Here is a 23,892-nt window from a genome sequence, read left to right as displayed (position 1 = left end):
CAAAATATGATCCTTCGCCCCTTTGAGTCATCCGTCGGCCAAATCTCCCGACAGGTCGTATTCCTCTGTCTTTATACCAAACAGCGTCAATGTTTGGATCTACAGGAAATAATAGTATCAAGAATAGGAATATTTGATGTTATATATTATTAAAGCAAACGCATTTAAAATGTTTCAATATGTAAAAGCGTACCCCTCATCCCCATTGAGCGTAATGGAAGCTCATCATGAGGTTTTGGCTGGGTAAAACGTGTTAACAGCATAAGGATATAGAGCAGAGCATACAGCTTTACAAGCATGGCTTAGTGTCTGCCACCAGATTGAGAGAAAAGTGTCACCTGCAAAAAATAAAATTACAAAAATAAACAATCAAAAGTATAACCAGTAAAAAAATAGTCCACAAAATGCTTGCCACTTACCACATTTGTTTTTTGTTTGCAGATTATATAATCATATATAGCATTACTATAAAACATGTCTTTGAGAAAATGACAAAATAATTACATTTAATGGTAAGGTTTTTGTTTTGTTTGATGCTGCTACATTTTACAAGATTTTTAGATAGCTTAGTAGTTTTACTAAATGGTACAAAAGTCTTCTACACATAGAATTCTACATATTATGTCAAATACAGTGCATTGACACTTACAGGATGCTGTTAGCTCTTCGCCACTTGGTAGTCTGTCTTCCTCTACTGTCAGATGAAAAATCCTTTAATGCAGAAGCAGCATAAATGTGTTATCTTTAAGGTAGCAGTTGTTCAGAGGATTTGATCTTATAGTCTTCTCATAGCTGTGAGTATATGAAAGAACTTCTGAGCAGCTTTCTTGAGTCAATCTCAGGTTGAGGATATTCTATCCTGGACAGCCTGATCCACCAATTTATACCTCTGGGGGAGGGTGAAGGCGGCACAGCTTACGTGTACACACAAAACATCCTTACATTAAATATGATTTTGATATGAAGAGGGTGATAACCCAGCATGTGTTGGAATTGTGCATGGGAATGTTATTGATTCATTAATACATCGCTGGCACAGAGAACAAAGTGACAGACAAGAACAAGGTTTAATATATTTAATAAGCAGAAAAACAAACATTTGTAATATGTGAAAAATATATCAAATACAATATTTCATGAAATATACCAAAGGAAACTACATAGAAATCGGAACTAAGATATTAAATATTGACTATATTACAAATATTGAGTTTTTATCAAAACGACAGCAAAGTGTAGTAAAGATACATTTTCTATTATGTGCATAATTGATATTTTCTATTCTAAGAAACAGCACATGCTACAAGGTGAGCCTCTTATTTATCAGAATAATCTGACACTCATCTAATAAAAGACTAAAGCAAGTATTATCTATATATTATGAAGCTAGGAGTTTCAGCACACAACCCTGTGGATTTGACATATTAAATATATTAATGTGTTAAAATAATGTTTATGCTCTGTGAGTTTGTATTCTATCATGGCTCACTGAAAATACGTGAGAGCGCTAACTTGCTGAAGTTTCTTCACATGATGACCAACTTCCGTAAAGATCTTGCTTCGTTGCTGCCTCCTTCAGAGAAAACAAAAAGAACGTTATTAGTATACACAAGACATGTTTCCACATTATGTCTCTTACATTAATCCTAAGTGAATTTTGATTAAAACTGACTATTAGAAAAGAGATTTTAGTGACTTTCTAAAAAAGGAATTCAATTAATTTTTATTATAGCCAGCATTATAACCAAACTAAAGATTTTTCACAGGGCCTTTTATGACCACAGGAGTTGGATAGTCGATTTGTTCCAGAGGCTGAGCAGGGGACTGATTGCTATCAGTTTATGCATGAAAATCATGTGTGTGGTTCAGAATCTATTATGAGGAATCAAGAAATAAAACGAATATTACAAATATAGGGATTTGTATCTGGGATCTGTGGTAGCCATCTTATTTGTTGTATAATCTAAAACTTGACAAAAATCAGTTTGTGAATATTTACATTGTGCTAAATGTTATTATTTTATAAAATTATTGCCATTTATTTTGATATTGTACTATGTAATTATGACACACTTAAAGAGATAGTTAACCCAAAAATGACACTTTTGTCACTGACTTCCATAGTATTGGGGGGATAAAATACTATGGAAATCAATGGGGCCCATTGATTGGCAACATTCTTCAAAATATATTCTTTTGTGTTCAACAGACAAAAGATATTCATACAGTTTTGGAACAACCTGAGGGTAAGTACATGATGGCCGAATGTTTCGGTAAACTTTCCCTTTGTGTAGCAAAAGAAAAGGAAAATCATAGCTCTTTGCATTTTATACAACACAAAGATGATTGCGTTAAATGAATGTAAATGACGGATTACATGTTATCGAAAATGCAGTATAGAACTGCTCTTACTAATTGGAAATTCATGCAACATCCTTGATGGCTGAGGAGCCTGAATGGAGAAGGGAAGAACAGAAAACTATATTTAGCCTCTTTCTAAACTTGCTAAGTATATATTGTTCTATATAATGTGTCGAAATGATATATATATATATATATATATATATATATATATATATATATATATATATATATATATATATATATATATATATATATATATATATAACAGGAAAATGTGACTGAGCATCTTGATCTCCACATACCCGTCTACGGGACGTCTCCACTGTCATCCCTGCAGCACTCAAAGCAGCGATTCTTTTCTGGATGTCTGTAACCTTTAAATAAGCAAAAAAAAAAAAAAAAAAAACTTTTAAAAGACAAATATAGCAAGATATGGGAAGTTTATGATTTGAAGTGCATATTAGAGTACATTTTGATGTTGGCGTACCCCGCTTTGAGTGCTCTGGACACTGGCGGCTGCCATTGCAACTTTACCCTCCAGTTGCAACAGTTCACAGCTGGTTGTGTTACTGAACTCAAAGGAACTCAACCGCTTCTGCTTTTTTAAGGATTTATGTACATTCGGCTTTGCTTTCTGGTGTATGCAATTAGAAACATATCAAAATTCTTAAGAACAGCAGAGTGGGTTAAAGTCAAAGCACTGCTGAACTAAAGCATTTGTAAGGAAACATGAATACAAATTCACACTATGTTTAAGTGTTGATAGTTTATATACTCTTACCCACTCAACCTCAAGAGGCAACTCATGTCTGACATTTCCAAGTCCAGCTGAAACTCTTCTCATAGCTGAAGCATGGTAAAGGGCTTCTTTCTTTGGAGAGTCCTCTGAAGATTTTGTTGCATCCTCCTCATCAGACGATAGGCCTTTGTCACTTATTTTTTCAGTAAGCTCATCAAGCTTTTTTCTGAGCTCAAGCTCCTCCAAGTCAGCTGGAGACAAATCCTCCTCTTTCTGCTCAACCTAAAGGAAGAGCAGGAGAATTACATGAAGATTTAATGTGAGGAGGGTCCTTTTGATAAAAGTGATAAAAGTAACTTGATGGATGCCAAGTTATATTTCATGGACTTATCCAGATATTTTAATGACATGTTTCTTCTTCTGTGGGTGAACCCAATATAGAATGCTACTAAGGAATTTTTCAAAGTAGTAATGTATAAACTACCTAAACCATTAAAAAGTTTGGGGTCAAATCGTTTTTTTTTATTTTATTTTTTATAAAGAAATGAATATGGTTATTCTGCAAGGATATTAAATAATCCGAAGTGACAGTAAATACTTTAAATTCTTACAAATAAATTATATTTGAAATAAAATATTTTTTATTATCAAAGAACTCTTAAAAATAAAAGCAAAAAATATTAAGAAGTACAACGGTTTTCAACATTGATAATAAGAAATGTTTCTTGAGCACAAATCAGCATAATAGGAGGATTTCTGATGGATCATGTGACTAAAGCTGAAGCTTTATAATTACAGGAATAAATTCACACACACACACACACTACAGCATCGCTCATGCACAATTTCACACGTTTTGGTTGGAGCAAATAGTGTTTCAAACAAAAAGGTCTAATCTATAATGAGACACATTAACATAGAGGCATAGTTGTAATTAAAAATTACTAATATGTAATATATACCATTTTTAATACAGCGCAGCCACAACACAATTTTGCACCTGGTTATGATTGGCTGGATTTTTTTTTTTTTTTTAACTGATAATGATCATTAATGTTTCTTGAGCAGCAAATCATCATATTAGAATGATATCTGAAGGATCATGTGGCACTTAAGACTGGAGTAATGCTGCTTTGCATCACAGAAATAAATTATATTTAAAAATATATCCGTATTAAAAAAAATATATATATATATATTTAATTATATCAATAATATATATATATATATATATATATATATATATATATAAAATATCATAATATTATTAATTATTATCAATTAAATGCAGCCAATCTTACTGATCAAAAATGGTTGAACGACAGTGTATATAAAACAAGTTGTTTTTTAATATTACAATATTATAGTTTTCACTGTATTTATGACACTTGGTTGCACATATTTACTTCAAACTTACCAGTTCCGCTGATCCCCCAATTACCGGTAAGGTAATTTTCTGCTCTAAACGGCTTAGAAGAGTCTCGATTGCTGACATACGCTTGTTGAGCTCAATAATCTAGACAGAGAAACAAAATGTATTGCATGTGCCAACAACACCTACACTGTTTTTAGAGGAAGCTATGAAGCCCCATTTGGTTACAGAAGTATAATACATTTTATCCTCTATAGCTTTACATTTGAACAAAGATGTGCAAATGTCAAATCAGTTTGACTGGTGATCATTACTACAGTTTTTGTCATGATTTTTTGACTTTACCTGTGGAGGAACCTCATCGGGTGAGGGCTCCCTAAGTAGGGCAGGACTGTATATGACATGCATCTCAGATTCATCATCATCATCATCATCCTCAGAGTCTTCCATGCTGTAAGAAAGCTCACGGTGGAGATGATAGTTAGCGCTGCCAGCTGAAGAGAGGCTCATCTTGGAGAGGGAACGAGATTTTGTCATCTTCTGTTCTAGGTGTTGTGTGTAGTCATCTACAGAGAGCAAATAAAACACTTTAAGTTATTTTATGATATAAATACTGAAATGAACTAAAAAGTAATTTATGAGTCTATCCAACAAGCCTGGAAGGAATTTTGTCCTGTCAGTTTAATTCCTGTAATTTTTGTAGTGCTTTTAACAAATAGTGTGTTGTTTATAGTGTCTTAGGTTTATATTCCCAGCAGAAAGTAGCCTAAATCTCCCTGACAGTAGAAAAAACACTGGATGGCCTGAAGGAGAAACCCATTCACCTCTGCAGGGACTTGAAAAAATATAAATCCTCAAAAATCTGTAAGGGAAATTGAAGCGGACAGCACATCTTACCAAAATGAGAGGGTTTGTCCAGACTTCTCTGGCTGATTTGCATCATGTCCTTCATCTCATCACCTCTGCATTGTGTTCCATTCTCCTGAATCTGCTTAAAGGCTGTGGACCAGTTGTCTTCATTTACTGAGTCCTTACTCTGGGTTACTTTCTCTTGGCTGCTTGAATACTTTAAAAAATGAAATGAATAAATAATTATAATAAAATAAATTTATTAAACAGTGAAATCATATGCTTACATTTTTTTTAGCATATTTTACCAAATAAAATTACATGTACTATTTACTAAGTAAATATTTTCTAGTATACCAATTCAGTAAGAGTCTGTACTGAAATAAGAAAACAAACCCTGTCATTTTAACCTAGGCTTGACTAATTTTGTGATGATTTGCTTCAGTGAGGAAAGAATCAAGATTTAAACACAGTCTTATCACTGTTAACAGTCAGAAAACGCTCAGCGGGTGCACTTTACAGAATTTGTTTAGCACAATGGTTGGACAAATCACACATTTTTCACACCACTGCTAACCGTTTATTCTTTATTTGCCAATCAAATGTATTTTTCCAAACAATTTAAGATTCAAAGCTGCTTGCACTGCCATTTAAGACACTTTTTGTATCAACAATGCATGGTAATGTTTCTTTGCACACTTATTTCAGTGTTTGCTGTATGATATGTTCACAACATTTGCTTATTTCTGACATCAGATGTGCAAGAACAGAGCATACCAACCAGAAGTAATGGAGGCTGGGAATTAGTGGAGTTCTCATTGCCAATATTAAATTCAAGAGGATCAACAGGAAGCAGCCGTCTGCCTTTTCTCATCTTAAGGGAGAAAGAAATGGTTATCTTTTTAATTTTTTTTAGAAACCAAACATTAGTTCCTATCTATCTATCTATCTATCTATCTATCTATCTATCTATCTATCTATCTATCTATCTATCTATCTATCTATCTATCTATCTATCTATCTATCTATCTATCTATCTATCTATCTATCTATCTATCTATCTATCTATCTATCTATCTATCTATCTATCTATCTATCTATCTATCTATCTATCTATCTATCTATCTATCTATCTATCTATCTATCTATCTATCTATCTATCTATCTATCTGTCCGTCCGTCCGTCCGTCCGTCCGTCCGTCCGTCCGTCCGTCCGTCCGTCCGTCCGTCCGAGACCTGATTGATTTTTTTTATTTATTTTTTACAGTGAAGGCCCATCATATATATGAAACAAAGGGATTGGGACAGATTTAGACAAGGTTTGAGCATAGCCTTCAAACTGGCTTTCTTTAGAATTATAGGTGTTCATGTGATCTTCAAAACCACCTCCAGATGACAATATGAGGAGTAAAAATCATGAGAACTAGGGAAAATTTAAACCATAACCGAATTACAGTTTTTCTCAGACACTTTGGTGCATTTCTCACATCACTTTTTACATTTGCACAATAATTAGTCCAGCCTCCACAATATTTAGTCATTTGTGCACATCATAGTAGCAGTTTCTCATTCCTTCCAACACATTGCTAATGCTTTTGGACATGCATCAATTGTTTTCATACAACTCTCTGCTGTTTTATAACATTATCAATTGCTTATGTCATGTCAGTTAAAATTAACTATACTTGTGAACGCTGAACAGTCATTCCATATAAAACTAATAGTCCTCATTGCATTGCTTAAATCATTACATACAAAAATGTTGAACTAGTTCTGTCAAGCAAATTGTACACATTTTTAAAAATCTTTTTTGTATGTTTGTTTTCTGAAGATGTCACCCAAATTGAAAAATGTATCTCAGGTGAATCTCATCTTTCACTGATGAGAATGTATGATTCTATGTATGCCGTACATGTTCAGTTCCAATATGTACTGCGATTTTGTTTACAGTTGTGCACAGCTCTACCTAAAAGGAGTCTATGTTTGTTGTAAATAAGGGTGTATTTTTTTATTTTTCACAATGCTGTGACCAAATTAAAACATACATATCCAGTGTCTTATACTCAGTTACCTCACTAAATACAGCAATGTGTAACTTTACTGTATTTTTAAAATGGCTGTCTTGAGGATCTTCAGGTAGTCACCAAGATCTGACTTTTTTTACTTTGGGAAATATATACAGAGTAAATGTTCATAATAAAAACATGACACAGCTATGAATAGTCTTTTCGTCTTGATGACACTGACACTTTCATTCAAATACTTGCTTTTGAGGAATGAGCTATCCATTTTGAGCAAGTGACACGCTTTTGCAGGTTATCAACTAGGTTTTGCAATTTGTAATAATTGTTTTGAGAACTGCATTAACTGTTGTGCAAATGTAAATAGTGATGTGAGAAATGTACCAAAGCGACTGTAAATGAATCTGTTAAAACTAAAATAGGATTTGAGCAGCAGAGGGCGATTTTGCACTACGGTTTAACTGACAGAACTTCTAACACACTATAATGCTCTGGTCCTGCCTCTGGTTTTCCCTGGATTCTAATAACATCAGTTTCTGATGTTTAAGGGATGGTACAGTACCAGGCTGAAGTGGCGTCTTTCAGCCCTCTCAGATTGCTCATCTTCCTGGTTAAATAGAGAGCCAGCTGTGTGGATGAAAATAGTTATTAACATTATTTGATCTCAGACAAGAAACACCAGAGATTATCAAGATATCAACTTTTCAAACACATTTTAAATAATATATTCAGAATAGTTTTTCATTTTGTGTAGGTTAAACACTTTCTCTTGGATTTGTCATAAAAAATGACATAGAAAAAATCATAGAAGCATTCTTTTGAATGGGTTATAAATTATAAATAAATTAAATAAAAAATGTTATGGCATTTTTAAAATGTCATATAGCTAAAGTCATGGAGTTACAAAACTGTATTGTTTACAGCTATTATTAAAAAATGCAACACAATCATTTTTAAAGAAAATTCAACATTCAATGCAAAATTATATTTTCCCTCTGATATATGCACTATATTGCCAGCGTCATTTTTCAAAAGGGAATTTGACCCTTCTTCTATCTAGAAGCACATTTGTGAGGTCAGGCACTGATGTTGGACGAGAAGGCCTGGCTCGCAGTTTCCGCTCTAATTCATCCCAAAGGTGTTTTATCAGGTTGAGTTCAGGACTCTGCATGCCAATAAAGTTCCTCCACACCAAACTCAATCAGCCATATCTTTATTGACCTTGCTTTGTGCACTGGTGTGCAGTCATGTTGGAACAGGAAGGGGCCATCCCCAAACTGTTCCCACAAAGTTGGGAGCATGAAATTGTCCAAAATCGATTGTATGCTGAAGCATTAAGAGTTCCTTTCACAGGAACTAAGGGGCCAAGCCCAACCTCTGAAAAACATACCAAAACCATAACCCCCCCTCCGCTAAACTTTACACTTGGCAGGCAAATACCATTCTCCTGGAAATGCTTGAATTCACTGAGCTCCTGAGAGCGACCCTTTCTTTCACAAATGTTTGTAGAAGCAGTCTGCATGCCTAAGTGCTTGATTTTATACACCTGTGGCCAGGAAAGTGATTTGGAGGGGTGTCCTAATTCTTGTGGCAATGTAGTATATAAAACTAACTTGCTAAAAAGCATTATTATGTATTATGTTGTGTGGTGGCTAAAGAGAAAACATTCACAGGGAATGTCAAATCTGAATAGCTGGATTGACCGGGAGAGCAGAAAATATATTTATTGTTGGTGACAGTAAAATAGCTAATACTTCTGACTTTTGTTTTTGGCTATGTAAGGTGTTTTTCTTTCACAGACATTTTGTTCTCTATGTTCCCTGCCTTATTAAATCAAAGATAATGTGAGAGCAGATGGCTGCTGTATTGTTTGGACAGATGAAAGACATTCACGGATTACTTTAGTTTCTTGCATGACATCAGCGTTCATAACGTCTATATCTCAAAGAAAAAGGACTTTTTTTTAACTCACTGTGAACTTCAGGCATGCTGTGCGTGTCATCGTCTCGAGGCTCTATGTGATGGGGTGAGGGGTTAAGGGAGGAAGAGCGAGAGACAAGAGACAGAAAATGAGCTATGATTGGTTACAGACAGCAACCACTGTTGAAAACAGCAAAACAGGAATTAAATAGTGGCTTCAACTTAAGCTACCTCACACTGCTTCAACAAACACCAAATATCAATGGCTGTTGGAATTTTGGTGGATTGGTGTGTTAACCACATAGGTGTTTTTATGGGCAGTGTGAACATAACATTTCAATTGCAAAAGCAAACTTTAGTGTTGGTGCCTGTTGGCCTATTTTTGCCAGTGTGCCCCACCCTTCAATATTATGTAGATTATGTAATTAAGACACCTTTTTGTAACATTTTTGTTTGGAACATTGTTAATCTCATTTCACCCAAACAGCAACGTTCTCTCGCTGAACTCTGTATTCAGGACAGATGGAGCTTGAAAATTGGATAAAAGAGAGACACTTGAGTCCAGGCACCGAGAGAAAGAAGACATGTGACTGTGTAAAGAAGTAAATCACATGGATGATTCGGCACAGCCAATTCTCTCTCTCTCATTCTCTCTCTCTCTCTCTCTCTCTCTCTCTCTCTCTCTCTCTCTCTCTCTCTCTCTCTCTCTCTCTCTCTCTCTCTCTCTCTCTCTCTCTCTCTCTCTCTCTCTCTCTCTCTCTCTCTCTCTCTCTCTCTCTCCCCCCCCCCTCTCTCTCTGGATCCCTCACTAAATCCCTCAAAGTTATGAGGGCCTCTCTCCTCTAAGCTCTGCCTTCAGTGTTCCTGCTGTAAGTCATCTGTCAGATACTGCTTCAAAAAATGTTTTCCATTAACAGATGACACAGTAAGAATCTTGAAGAATTTTGTAATTACTAACTGATTTTCTAAACTGATAGTTTTCCAATTAGAATTAAGGAGAATTCTCAGCATGCTAACTTGAGTGGTTAGAACAGGGTCTTTAGCTGCTCTTTGCAATGAGAGGATAAATCTGCGTGACAATTTTTAATTTATTGTTCCTTTTTTAGGAGTGATTGCCTCTATAGTGGTATTGTAAAACAAGCATTTTTTATATGACTTGGTTTAACCACAGTCTTTGTGTCATGGACCACAACAAACGTTTGGGTTATACAGGCATTTATGGAAACCTCTATATCTCAGCTCAAGATGGTCCTAGCTCCATGAAACAAAACAGAATGAAACAAAACTGATTCCTAGCAAACATTTCAAGGTCCATGTACAACCATAACAAATTCCAAATTCTTGTTCCTTAGACTAAAGATATAGGATATAGGATATAGATGTGATAATCAAGATTGCTAATTACTCAGAGTTCCACTTTTAGGGTCAGTTTATAGGTTACCTCTGAGGTCAGTTTGAGAGTAGGCACGGTCGCTGTTTAGCCTCTTGAAAAGTGAATTCATGACCTTTGCACTGCCAAAACGCTTGAAGCGAGAGCGTACATTCTCGTGGAACCACTCCAGAGTTCCAATCTTAAGGATCCTATAGGAACAAAGAAAAGAATTTGTTTTTTCTGTCAGTCCAACTGGATCTCATGAGAAAACAACCAGTTTACGAGGTGTGATATCACATGAATTTGTGTTGTGTTTTTATGGAAATGTAAGATAAAAAAACAACAACAATAACAACCCATAAGCATGAAGGTCCACCACTAAAACAGTGGGACATAAGAAGATTGTATGAAAAAGTACAAATGTGATTGTATTCACCAAAATTCGACCAATTCACCAAAATGTAAAATGGTTACAAACTGCCATGAGACTGTTGGTCAGTCCAAAGATTGTCATTTCATAGGCTAATACCACCAGTAGTGTTTAAATTAATTCTACTTGGTTCTTATGTTACTTCTCAATACAACATAATTTACTTAAGCAAGAAATAATAATGTTAATGTAAGACTACAGATCGCTGTTAACCCACTAACAATAGCCAATATTCACAATTCCACATTGTTTCAACAGTGTATAGAGTAAGTAGGCCTATACAGCAAAAGTGAAAATACAGATTTTTTTTTAAAATTACGTTGTTGTTTTTTTTATTACAGGAAGTGAACTGTTTATGGTTGTGGTTTAGTTAAATGCAAGCAGAACTGGTGAAGATGAGTCATCCAAATCATTCACACAAGGCTACAGTCTAAAGCCTGGGCCTGGCTGCAGTAACTCTATAAGGTAATTTTTTTTTTTTTTTTTTTTTTACATCCAGTTGAATTGAATGTGATAATTTATATAAAATAGTTTTAGGTATTCGTAATGATTCTATGTCCACACTATTGCCCTGTGTACAAATCCCACGCATCTGTCAGTCAGGTGCTCACCTGGACATGTGGCATGGATCACACACCCACCCGCGGTCCTTCTTGCTGAAACGGCTGCAGGACTTGCAGACAAATAGTTTGCAGTCCAGACACTGGCGCTTGCTGTTGACAAGGAATTTGAAGGGTTGCAGGCAGCGGATGCAGAGGGAATCGCTGAGTTTAGGCTGATATTCCAGCAGCTCTTTCTTCGTATCCTCTTTCATTATTTTGGTCTTGAGTTCCCTGCATAAATAAAAAGTATGAGAGATTCACTGCTGATTCTTTGTGATGTGTAACGGAGAAGTGGCATCGTTCTCGTCCAAATGGTAGTCAACGAAGTAAAACAACGTATTTAAATATGAAATATAATTTGACAAAACTGCTAGAATAGGCTACTGATCACTGATAATGGACACCCTGGGGTCATTCAGCGCTGGACAGCAGAAGGTTGCAGCGCACGACCACGGTGTAAGTAACGTTAGATACTACACACAACAACAAAACCTTGGTTTCTTTATGTATTTATTTTTAGGAACGAAATAATAGCATCAACATAGGTGTCTTGCCGATTATTTTAAAATAACTTTTTCAGTTTGTCACTTTTTAGTTTCGAACATAGACAGTGGTTTCCATAGACCGTAAAAAATTGTGGTTTCGTATCGTTCGCAGCCATTCGCAGCCCTCTAGTGGCCAATGCTTATTTGATTAGCGGCACCGTTTGATGGCGTCACACGACACAGGTGCGACACCGAAACAGATTTAGCGATTACGAGTCCAAAACTGAAAAATGCTGAATGGAGGACGCATTTCAAGGCAGGAAGGATTCAAGGCATTTCATGTCTCCTGATACCTTCATCTGATCGATTTTTTTAGGGGACATATGTATCCTTCACTGCCTTTGATATCCCACAATCATGTGACAGTTGAGCTAGGGGAAAAAGGATGGTGTCCGAAAGTTTTTGTGTAGGCCACAAGTGTACAAATGTACGTTTGTTTTGTTTTTGTTTTTTACCAACATTTTTCACTTCTTAAGTAGGCCTAGTTTCTAGCGAGAAATTACTAATGCAGTAATTAAATATTTGTTTAGTTCTCACCAAAGCTCTCTATTTTGCTGTAGATCATACACTGTTACGCTGCCTTAGAAGTCTGTCTGAAATTAGTTTCGTGAGGTGCCTTAATGCACAAAACACTGCCTTACAGGCCATGTGAGAAGGCAACAAATCAGCTGCCTAGGTTTTTAACGGGTTACAGCTGATCAAAGCTAAGTTGTTTAAGAAGTGTAATCTCAGAATGATAAAGAGCTGGAAATCTTTTGGGCTAATAGGCCTGTTTTGCTATGGATAAGGTACTTTTGTTGCTGGTTTTTTTAAGGCAACATTAGATTTGCTTACCCAAATCCCCTTCCATTTTTTATTTGTTATTATGTTTAACAGTCATAACCTCATCTGACCCACAACAAATAAGTAAAAGCAAACAAATATAAAGGATGCAGTTGTTAGAAACTACTTTTAACTGGTTCAGCTCTGATGGCTGTGTCTTTATAAACTAATACACAGTAATAAATGACACTTAAATAATCTTTTCTTTGTTTGATACTTTACTGCACTGAAAGGCTTAAAGGGTCCCACGATTTCTGCTCTATCTGCTTCATTAGATTTTGTTCCTGAAATCCACTCTGAATCTACACAAAAAAGGTATCCAAATTCTTGTAAAATGTTTAGAATAAATGTTGAAAGTTTGATTCAGAGATGCTAAGACTTGACTATGATTCAGGTTTCAAAAAAATAATTTAACTTAATCCGATAGCTGAAATCAATCTGATCAAATGTCTTTTGAACAACTAGACACCGATTGCTTTAGATCATCAGCACAAGTCAGCATAATAGAGAGAGGAAATGACTATCCCACATTCTATCCCATGGTCTCTAGTCTTCTTTTAAAAACATCCATTCTTAATGTGCCAGTTTCTCAAGCTTTATGGCCAAAGTGGCCTTCTAGCACAATGACCTCTCTATCCCAGCTGTGTAGCATTAAAAGTTGGATATTTAAGTAATTTCTGCTAAATCTGCTCTTCTCAGGAAGAAACCAGCTAAGAGCTTTCCTCCACATGTTGAATGGTTATGTGTGCCTGTGGCTCTTTCAACTTTTATTTGGCAAAAGTTGAAAGCACTTCAGCTTAAGTCCAAGTGTAAGTCAAAAATCTTACATTACAGCATAATCAATTCTTTAAAGACATAAAACTACAGAAGATTAGACAATAACTCTTTAAAATAAAAATACATATTTTTTATAGAATTTTACAAAAATGTTTTCCCTATGCATATTTCAACCCAATTTCCCCATATTTTTTATAACACTGTGATTGGCCATGCGTGAAAATGAAACAAGAACAGTCGCAGACTACATATTGAATTGCCTTAATTAATTTGCCTTATCCAGCCTATCTTATCTGCCTAAATTAGCAATAGTAATAGCAATAAAATTGAAGTTCGCAATGCGTGAGTGAATGTAACATCGCATTACCACATTAAGTTTTTATCATCACCACATTACAACAAAGTCTCCACAGGACTATTTTGAGCTAGCTTTTGCCTTCCAACTGTGAGAGAATTGAGAGAAAAATGTCAGTCATGTGATGTTATTCAATATTCTGAGACAAATCCTATTACCTTTTTTAAAATGAATGGAATTTATAGACATACATGGGCTCAGCCTGTTGATAAAGTGTCTGAGGAGTCTGCTGTTTTTTATTTTATAATTTTTTTTTTAACAAACATAAAGGAAAATCATCCCAAAGACAGCATAAGAATGAATATCAGGCCTCTCACAGGAATGGCTTTTTTCCTTCAAAATTGCCTATAAAGTTAATACGTGACAGACAAGCAGGTGGTGTGAACAAGAAGTGCCATGTATCTATAAGAGTGACTGTGGGCTAACTGTGGGCCACATCTGTGACCTTATTATAAAATAATTAAAATAAAAAAATTACATGGTTATGGTCCGGACAGTAGACTCACAAGATATGATGTACATTATATAACCATGATATAATGCATTCACAATACCTTTTCTTGGCTAGCTGAGTCATTAAGCCACTCCTTATAATAATTAAAAAAGATTATCTGACCTGAACCCTGAAATAGTGTAAATTTGACACTTTCCCCACTATAATATGAAAGGCCAAAGCCTAACATTTGAATCTTCCAGAAAACATGAAGTATAGCCCCATCGTAATCTGTTGTCAACAACATAATCACACTAACTTTAGTATGATATGTTCAGTAGACATGTTTTTGGTGGTTTGAATATTTTCCAAAAAGTGTCATTGGTAAAGTAACCTACTTACATACATTTTCTTCATAAGTTCTCTGCTGAAAAAATATTTCAGATTTATTTCAAATGGATTCACATATGGCTAATTGCTGTGGAAATGTTCCCGAGATCCATATTTTCAAGCAGAATAAATTAATGACAGACATTCCACAGATTCTAGTTAAATGATGAACAGACTAAAGAAGACTTTTAGTAAGCAAAATACAGCAAACCACTTAAGGTTTACCAGATCCAATATGAGTAAGCAATCGTTCAGTTTGGGCTAATGATGGGGTAGTCAGAGGAAACCGCCAAGGGATATCTCAAGATGAGATCAATGATTCTGTTTATTAAACAATGATACAGTACAAAATGCATAAGGATGTACGTTTGGGTGTACTTGTTCTGACAGTTAATGTCATATAAATGTGATTATATCTCACCCTAGTCTGTCCTCTTCTTTCTGTCGCAGGTGGAAATCTCTCTGGATTACCTGCCAAACATGCTTGGCTTCGTCATCTGTCAGCCTGGAGAGATCCAAACTCTTCCCATTGCTGCTGCTGGGCATCATCTTAAATCTCATCTGGTAGAATGATAGAGCCTTTGAACCAAATCACAGTGCACTTTTGTTACCAAACGTGTCCAGAGACAGGATTCGGCCTCTTTAGTTGCATGCTAGCATCAGTTAATCTGAACAAGTAATTCACTTCTCACAGATTAAACTGTTATTTTCAGATAATTTTCTTGAGAATGAATTGACACTTCAAAGGTTTAAGAAAAGCAACATTTGGGAGTGAGCTTATTTGTAAAAAAAAAGAAGAAAAAAAAGAAAAGATTATGTTGGATTTTCCATTCTGTCATTAGACTGGCATCCATTCATACTTGGGCTGAATCTACTTATACTTAAACTTGTATTATTTATATAAAGATGCTCTAATGTTTTTTTTTATCACCATTTTTGACCCCCATACGAGTAAAAAAAAAAAATATATATATATATATATATTGTTTTTGGGATGTTTAATCATAAGACTAATATGCAGATTGCAGAGAAGTCTCAGCCATGTACTGTTTGCTGATAATGGGACATTTTTTTAGCTCCTTAAAGAAAACAACATCAATTTTTTTAATGGTATAAACAAATCAGCCAAATAGAATCAGTAATTTAATTTGTTCTTCCTTTAAACACTTGAATAACCATGTAGCCATGTGACTGGCTGTTCACGAGCAGCTGACCATGATTTTTAAGCTCTGAAAAGGATTTTTAAATCCGTGTTTTCCAATGCAATGTTTCCATCTTCCCTTTACAATGATGAAAAGACGATGTTTATTCAAAGATGCATTCATTCTCAACTGCAAAAGGGCAACTAATCAGCAGTGCTCTAACAAGTTATAATGTTTTGAAGTTCTCTGCCTTTCCTGGATAGTTCATGACATTAAAGCAACAAGGAGTCTTTCAACCGGATTTGCCATTCTGCTAAACGAAAGGGTTTGTTGACATTTTGCATACAAAGCACAGTTTCAAACACATATTGTGGGAAAAGAAATATTATCGCTAATAATTTTTAGGGAAATTATTAAAATGATAAAAATTATGTGATGTAGAATAATTTTGTACAAACAATATTTATTGGAATAGGTGCACACTGTATCTACCATTCCACTCAACATCTGCGCTTAAGCTCTTATATCCTACCGCTCACCCTTAAGGTCTTTATACAATGGAAAACTGGTTTATTGTTAAGCAATAGGAAATAATGCTGCAGCCCTCTAGGAATGTTATTTCACTCATATATAACAGGAGAAGACTACCTTACTATAGAGATTTAGAGGAATGTTGCAAAACCATCAACACTGTACAAATTACACTTATAAAATGTACACAGGGCTTTTTTATATAGCCTAATAACAAGTATGTAGTAAAATGTTTTACCTGAACTTGAGTCAGCAGCCTGTAGTAGTCCAGTGGGATTTCAGCTGACCAATTTCAGGCAGAAAATCAAACTGCTGTGTTTATCACATGTCCAATTAACTGGGGTTGGGAAGGGCCAGTGAGATATTTAAACCCCACCTCAGAGTTCTCTTTGAAACAGCATTTGATTTAATCTTTTTAATTACCTTTAGCAAAAGCTGGACATTGTTACAGCTTAAATCAGCATAATGGGCACAGTTTTCAAAAAACATATTTGAACACATAACATAGTGTTGTTATTGATGTTTGGGTTATTGATGTTATTTTACACCAGCATGTCCATAGATCCATAAAATGCTCTATTTTTTTATTACGCCCAACTTCTGAATAGAGTAGTTTAGCAAAATTCCATATAATTATTAATTCAATAGACCCCTCAGTCGTGGTTCATCCATTTTAATTGATTAACTACAGAATAAGTGCTTATACTGTTTCCATTCAAAGCTAGTTTGAAAAGTCATTGCCTTTGCCTGACCATGGACGAATAAGTGCCTATCGCATGACTTCATTTCAACCGGAAAAAATATTCATTCTAGGCTGGTGACTCTGATTAAGTTTGCCCAAGTTAGATTATTTTGCAGAAATGTAAAACGTTTCAACCATTTGCCTTTTCTTTATACAGGGGCTTCTATTCATGAATGTGGGAAAATGACAAATCCCAAGCCTACATTCAGAAAGATTTACCTGTGAGTTTCTAAAATACTAAACATCCCAAAGCTTGGTTTGTTCCCTGTTGTGTGAATAAATATTGAATATAGTGGGCGATATAAAAGTGCAGACTTTTTGTCTTTCCCAGATTGAGTTGAATTGATGATCTTTAAGAGTTATGCAATCTGACTGACATTATTAAAGCAGTGTTAAATCATACTATTTTGTATCAGATAAATGCATATGCATATACACACACACATATTATATAGAGAAAAATCCAGGTAAGTGTTGTGCTAAAAAGCCTAAGAAATTGAAATATATAATGAACTGTCAGCAGAATGCAGCTCTATTTGGAGAAGGTTAGCTAGAACAGCCCCCTCTGGCGTCAAGAAAAGAAATAACATCTCTAACAGGTTCCGAAATGGCCTTAATAATGGTAGATTTTTTAATTTTCATTTCAGATTTGATAGTTTGTGGTGTAGACACAGTCTGTTCAATGGGTTTTATTGATTTAACATTGCATTTTAATGTTTTAAGATTGCATTTAATTTTCACAACCCATACTTGTCTCTGGAAATGTTTTGAAAAGATGTGTAACCCATTGAAATGACTTTTATTTTTATTTTTTATTTTTATGTAATATTTTAATCAACTATGACATTAATATGGCTTGTTCTCTGGCTAAATTCCAAAGCCTCTACCTTAATTTGTATTTAATTATACATCACATCTATATTACTTACTGTTTTTAAGAAACAATCTTGCATCACGTGAAATTAATTATGCTCTAGGATGTTGAAGCAGGACATTTTTTGGGTTACTTGGCGCAATCAAGAAAAGGACGCCTATCAGTTTTAGACAAAACATGAGGAAGTAGCAACAAAGTACTGAACCAAATGAGCACATAACTTTACTTTGAGAGCATGTTTTCTGATGGAGTTTTGCAGATTAGTATATACAATAACATTTAACATATAAACATGTATCTTGCTCTTATTGTAATGAGCACAAAATACTACTGCAGTTGCATTCAAAATGATATGTATGGAGCTCTATTCACAATGGCTCTTATAGGCTCTAGAACTTTTGTGGTTCCATTTTTTTTAACCTTTTGGCCTAAATCAAGACAGTCTTAATTGATAAATCTTAGCTCGCTTATCTGATTCAAGAGCACAGAGTAGAACAGAATAGGGATGCGCGGTATACCGGTACTGGAAAAATACCGGTATATATTTTATTTAAAACGGTACGATATCATGATTTGGCACATTTCGGTATATGCTGCTGTTCCGAAGTTCACCGCTAGATGGCAGCGCTCTACCCAAACTGACCCGAAACAACCGGCAAATGTGACAACAACATAGACGGACAAAATGGATAAAGCAGTTGAATCTCACTCAAGATGCCCAAAACGAATGAATAAAGAGAGGAGTAGAAGTGACATTTGTAATGACTTTGCTTATAAGACTGATGAAGAACCATCAAACCTAACAGTTAGCCAAGAAGCATCTGTCACTATCCTGACTTTAAGACTTCTTAAGAGATCGACAGGTCAGTGAATCATTCAAACCATCTCATTTAGACATTTATTTTCTTTTAACACTGATCAACGCACACACATAGCCTAACTTAAGATCGAATATCACAATCTCCAGCGTTTGTTTCAACCAATGGCAATCAGATCTCATTATATTTGCACGCGTACTACTTGCACTATTTACATTCGCGTTAGACACAACCGCCTGTGTTTATGTGAATACTCGCTAAAGATGGACATTTGTACATAATTCTGTGTATTTGACTGTTTAAGGAAACAATGTGTAATGTGCGAGCGTGACTATACAGGTGTGTGTGTGTGTGTGTGTCGTATGAGCTCATATCTCCTGTAACTTAACTGTTATTACGAAATGCTATAAAAATCTCTTGCATGTTCAAATGATTTCCGTTATCCATCCCGAGACCAGCGTGAAATGTTGAATCGGATTATGCAGATTGCTTTAGTGTAGTGCGATGTCTTTTGAAACCAGAAGCAATTTGCTAATTTTGAAAGATTTTTGCTGAAATTATTTCTCACAAGAAAGTTTTCAAAGGACTGATTTGATGTGATAAGCTTTGCTGATTAATTTACTAATAAACATTTGTGGTAATTTCCCACTTTATAAACTCAAAACTTGCATAATTGTTCTCATTCGCGTGCAATATACCCGCGCTAATATCAGACTTGTGGTATCGATTTAATATCGGTACTTCGGTATTAGATTGTGGTACCGTACCGAAGCCAAAATTGTGGTATCGAGCCATCCCTAGAACAGAATCATGTTTGCTATTGTTTTCCATTTTCTAAGCTGTCCGCAATTTATGTAAGGCGCCCAGATGCGTAACCATTTGTAGTACAGTACTCCAATCTATTTTCTTTCCTGAAGAAAATAGAAAATACTACACCACTCTTTCCTCAGTACTCTCTCAGTTTACACAAAAACCTTTCCGTTTGAGCTGGATGTGAGTTGAGGGAAATGTTATGCCTAACGATTGTGATGCTTCCCAAACAAACATTAGGCATGATTCATTTTAATCATGGAAACTTTAGTTTCCAGCCTCAGTACATATGTACACCATGGAAAAAATGAGTATGATTTTCAAGCACACTGTCTTTTTCAAAGGCACATTTTCAGAACTTATGTTCTGCAGAATATTCTAAAAGTTCCATCACACCCAGTTTCACTACATTTCCAGCCCTGAATACTGTATGCATTATGAGGCTTTAGTCATTGCGGCATTGTAGTCATGGTTACTAGGTTCAGAATTTTAAAACAGCAGCTGCTGGTACAGGACACCCAGTGAGATTTCAATCGAGTTCATTGTTCAGATAGATTGGTGAGTCAATGAAGCAACAAGGGAGGGTTAAACTGTGGCTGCTGCTGGCAGCTGGAACGGGGGATTTGATACATACTAACCACTTAGACCGTTCTGAGGGCCAAGGACTTTAACACAGGGTTTTATATAGTGGGCATAAAAGTGATTCTTGTTCTAGTTGCAAAAACCTATTTTAAGATGTCAACAGCAAACAGGTAAATGGTTGGTTAAACCATTAAATGATCTTAAACCAAGGTAAAAAGGCCTTTTTTTTAAGAAGCAAGAACTTGTTGATCATAACACCAGTTTTTATTTATATAGCATAAGTACTGTTATTGATTTATTGTTGACGATTTTCTGAAATACCAATGGTCATAACGTTAGCTAACCAAAGCAAATCTGGTCACAGTGTGTGACCACAGCCTTTGCACTCATCACCAACATATAATCCTGACTTAGTATATGCATAATTTTATCCCCTAAAGCTTTGGATGTGCTGATTTGTTTGGTGCCAGCTTTTTATCTTTAGGCTGCAACAGCACAGGAAGAATCTTAAAATGCTGGAGTCAAATTCAAAACAGATATACCCCTCAAACTGTCCAGAGAGAGAAAAAGGAAAAGATTATGGTGAAAGGAGGACTTTAGAAATGTGTTTTGCACATGGTATGCACAGCTGCCAGCCATGTCTGAAAATCCATTTCATCTGATTACAAAAACTAACTCACAAAAATTAAAGAGAGAAAGAGTTTGGAAACCAGCACAATCATTTGATCAGCTGCGAGCTACATGAACATTCTGTCTTGTAGACCCTTTGTGTACAATCCTATAGGGTCTCCTTATGAGGACAGCTGGTGCCTTTTTGAACCTCGGTCTCAATTGGAAATTCATTTGGATGTCTTGGTTCAGCAAAAGTGTTGATAAATATTCTATAAAGGAATTAAAATAAAAAAAAACTGAAAGTCTGTGTCATTTATGATGATTTTGCTTTAATTTTAGATCTTGCAGTTCCTTTAAGACCAAACTTCCCTACTCAGTTTAGTTTGTGTTGCTCAGACCCAGCCTGTGTCCAGCTGGAACTAATCTGCAGTCTGTGAATCATCTTTATTGATGGTCTGTGCCCACCTGGCCTTGTGTAAAACCAGAGAACACTGCAGCTCATGTTGAAGAGAAAAGGATGCTGAACTTGCAGCTTTATATTATGTTTTGAAACTTTTGAAAATTTGGCAGTTTTATCATTAGAATATTTGATATTGAAAAGAGTTTGTTGATTTCGGAGTATACTGACACCTTTGTTTAAAATCTTTGCTAGTTCAGCTGGATGAACCTTTGTGAATTTTATAGTGCAACACAGCTTAGTAAACAAGCAGTGTATATTTGCAATATGCAATTTGAAATGTTTGGCAATAATTGCACCTAGTTATTTTTTATTGTCACTGTATCTAGTAATTCAGAACCAAAACCTGAATTCCACCTGGTTCCTTGTCAGTTAACCAGCAGAATGGACAGAAAACTACTATAATTCATAGCACTTTTGTAATCATATTTTGACAATGACATTTAACTATAATAATAAATGTAACATTGTCATTGCAATTACGGTATGTATTTTATTACTTTCTCAGAAAACAGAATGCACATATAAAACATGCATATTACTGATCAAAGATTTAGCTTTTTATTATATAAGGAACACAGAATAGCTGTCAGACTAGGAAGTACATGAAGTCAGATGGCTCTTGCCATTTGATGTGGTACTGGCAAAAACTTTACCAAAAATATGTGCACGCAAACATGCTGAATCAAACTCAAAGAATGTAATGGCCTAGCGGTTAGAGCACATGCACTGACATATTGTGTCCCGGCATGTGTTCACACAAGATATGTGATTTTTTTGGGGGTCTGACTCGCATCATTTCCCATTCTTCAGTCCTATCTCTGTTGAATATTTTTTATTTTTTTTTGTAATAAAAGTGGAGAAAATACCTCAAAGTAAAATACACCAATCATCATAATTTTATCTAGTTTAACTTCATGCAGGCTGGTTTGTAGACCGGTGATTCAGCACAGTCCATGACTAAGCAGAGGAAACTCTGATCAGGGTATTTCACAGAACTCCCAACCCAACCACACAATATTCATTCAGTTACCCATGGAAAGTTTTGGACAACACAACACTTTTCCATGAAAAGGTAAACGGCGGTTTGAAACCCACCATTGAAATTTTATTACTAAGCTTGTAAGTCAAGCAATAGTTCCAACATTTGGATAGTCCAGTGTATCAAAATCATGATAAAACCCAAACCATTTTTTGCTTTAACTTTTAAGAGCCATTCTCCAGTTCAATAATACTTGAAACAATATCAATATCTGCTATTTCTAATTTATTGAAATCTGTTATTTCCTACCAGCTCAAAAGACGAAGCCTCTATATTGCCAAATGTTTTGGGACACCTGCCTTTACATGCACATTAACTTTAATGGCATCCCATTCTTAATCTGTAGGGTTTAATATGGAGTTGGCCCACCCTTTGCTTTGCGGCTATATCAATTTCAGTTTTTCTGGCAAGACTTTCCTCAAGGTTTAGGAGTGTGCTGTGGAAAGTCAGCCATTGATGTTGGACGAGAAGGCCTGGCTCACAGTCTCCGCTCTAATTCATACCGAAGGTGTTCTATCGGGTTTAGAACAGGACTCTGTGCAGGCCAGTCAAGTTCCTCCACACCAAACTCTCACATCCATGTCTATATGGACCTTGCTTTGTTCAGTTATGTTGGAACAGGAAGGGGCCATTCCCAAACTGTTCCCACAAAGTTGAGAGCATGAAATGGTCCAAAATGAATTGCTATGCTGAAGCATTAGGAGTTTCTCTTACTGGAACTAAGGGCCAACCACTGAAAAACAACCCCACACTATAACCCCCCTCCACCAAACTTTACATTTGGCACAATGCGGTCAGGCAAGTACCGTTCTCCTGACACCTGCCAAAACCAGACTTGTCCATCGGACTGCCAGACAGAGAAGCCTGATTTTTCACTCAAGAGAACACGTTTCCACTGCTCTTGAGTCCAGTACTTAACACTGCTGCATCCCACCCTTTGGATTTCACTTGGTGATTTAAGGCTTGGATGCAGCTTCTCGGCCATGGAAACCCAATTCCATGAAGCTCTCTACACACTGTTCTTGAGGTAATCAAAAGGCCACACAAAGTTTGGAGGTCTGTATTGAGTCTGCAGAAAGTTGGCAACTTTGGAGCACTGCACCTCAGCATGCACTGACCCCGCTTTGTGTTTTTACATGGCCTACCACTTTGTGGCTGAGTTGCTGCTGTTCCCAATTGCTTTCAATTTGTTATAACAGCACTATACAGTCGACCTTGAAATATTTAGTAGTGAGGACGTTTCTAGGTGGCAACCTATCACGGTACCACTCTTGAATTCACTGAGCTCCTG

The 23,892-nt window shown here is 35.7% G+C and overlaps 1 protein-coding gene and 1 long non-coding RNA gene across 3 annotated transcripts; one reads left to right on the top strand and one right to left on the bottom strand.

Moving 5' to 3' along the window:
- Window positions 1–665: 665 nt before the first annotated feature.
- mlphb (melanophilin b) lies at window positions 666–17,331 on the bottom strand. 2 transcript variants are annotated; one of them, XM_067443778.1, is made up of 15 exons: window positions 16,903–17,331; window positions 15,413–15,570; window positions 11,679–11,900; window positions 10,707–10,846; window positions 9,318–9,359; window positions 7,908–7,972; window positions 6,106–6,198; window positions 5,373–5,541; window positions 4,821–5,041; window positions 4,521–4,619; window positions 3,146–3,385; window positions 2,852–2,998; window positions 2,667–2,738; window positions 2,413–2,452; window positions 666–1,573 (listed from the first exon to the last, which is right to left on the bottom strand). In XM_067443778.1, the coding sequence occupies exons 2-15, from the start codon at window positions 15,550–15,552 to the stop codon at window positions 1,527–1,529; spliced, it is 1,737 nt and encodes a 578-aa protein (XP_067299879.1). In that variant the 5' UTR covers window positions 15,553–15,570; window positions 16,903–17,331; the 3' UTR covers window positions 666–1,526. The 2 variants fall into 2 exon arrangements, with proteins under 2 accessions (XP_067299879.1, XP_067299881.1); XM_067443780.1 differs by lacking the exons at window positions 2,413–2,452; window positions 16,903–17,331 and having other exon boundaries at window positions 15,413–15,911.
- Window positions 12,420–15,574, top strand: LOC137075353 (uncharacterized). Its single transcript, XR_010905026.1, has 3 exons — window positions 12,420–12,641; window positions 13,736–13,845; window positions 15,442–15,574. It is a non-coding gene; the product is annotated as an uncharacterized lncRNA (long non-coding RNA).
- Window positions 17,332–23,892: the final 6,561 nt, after the last annotated feature.

Source organism: Pseudorasbora parva, chromosome 5 (assembly GCF_024679245.1).
Source record: "Pseudorasbora parva isolate DD20220531a chromosome 5, ASM2467924v1, whole genome shotgun sequence".
NCBI classification, from domain to species: domain Eukaryota; kingdom Metazoa; phylum Chordata; class Actinopteri; order Cypriniformes; family Gobionidae; genus Pseudorasbora; species Pseudorasbora parva.
Note: the sequence above shows the minus strand (reverse complement) of the source record. Positions and strands in the feature narration are given on the sequence as shown.

Coding starts and splice junctions, on each gene's coding strand:
- mlphb (XM_067443778.1), bottom strand. CDS start 15,552: ATGAGATTTAAGATGATGCCCAGCAGCAGCAATGGGAAGAGTTTGGAT. Junction 5,042..5,372: donor GGACAAACCCTCTCATTTTG/GTAAGATGTGCT, acceptor TGCTCTCTGTAG/ATGACTACACACAACACCTA. Junction 2,999..3,145: donor TGCCTCTTGAGGTTGAGTGG/GTAAGAGTATAT, acceptor TGCATACACCAG/AAAGCAAAGCCGAATGTACA.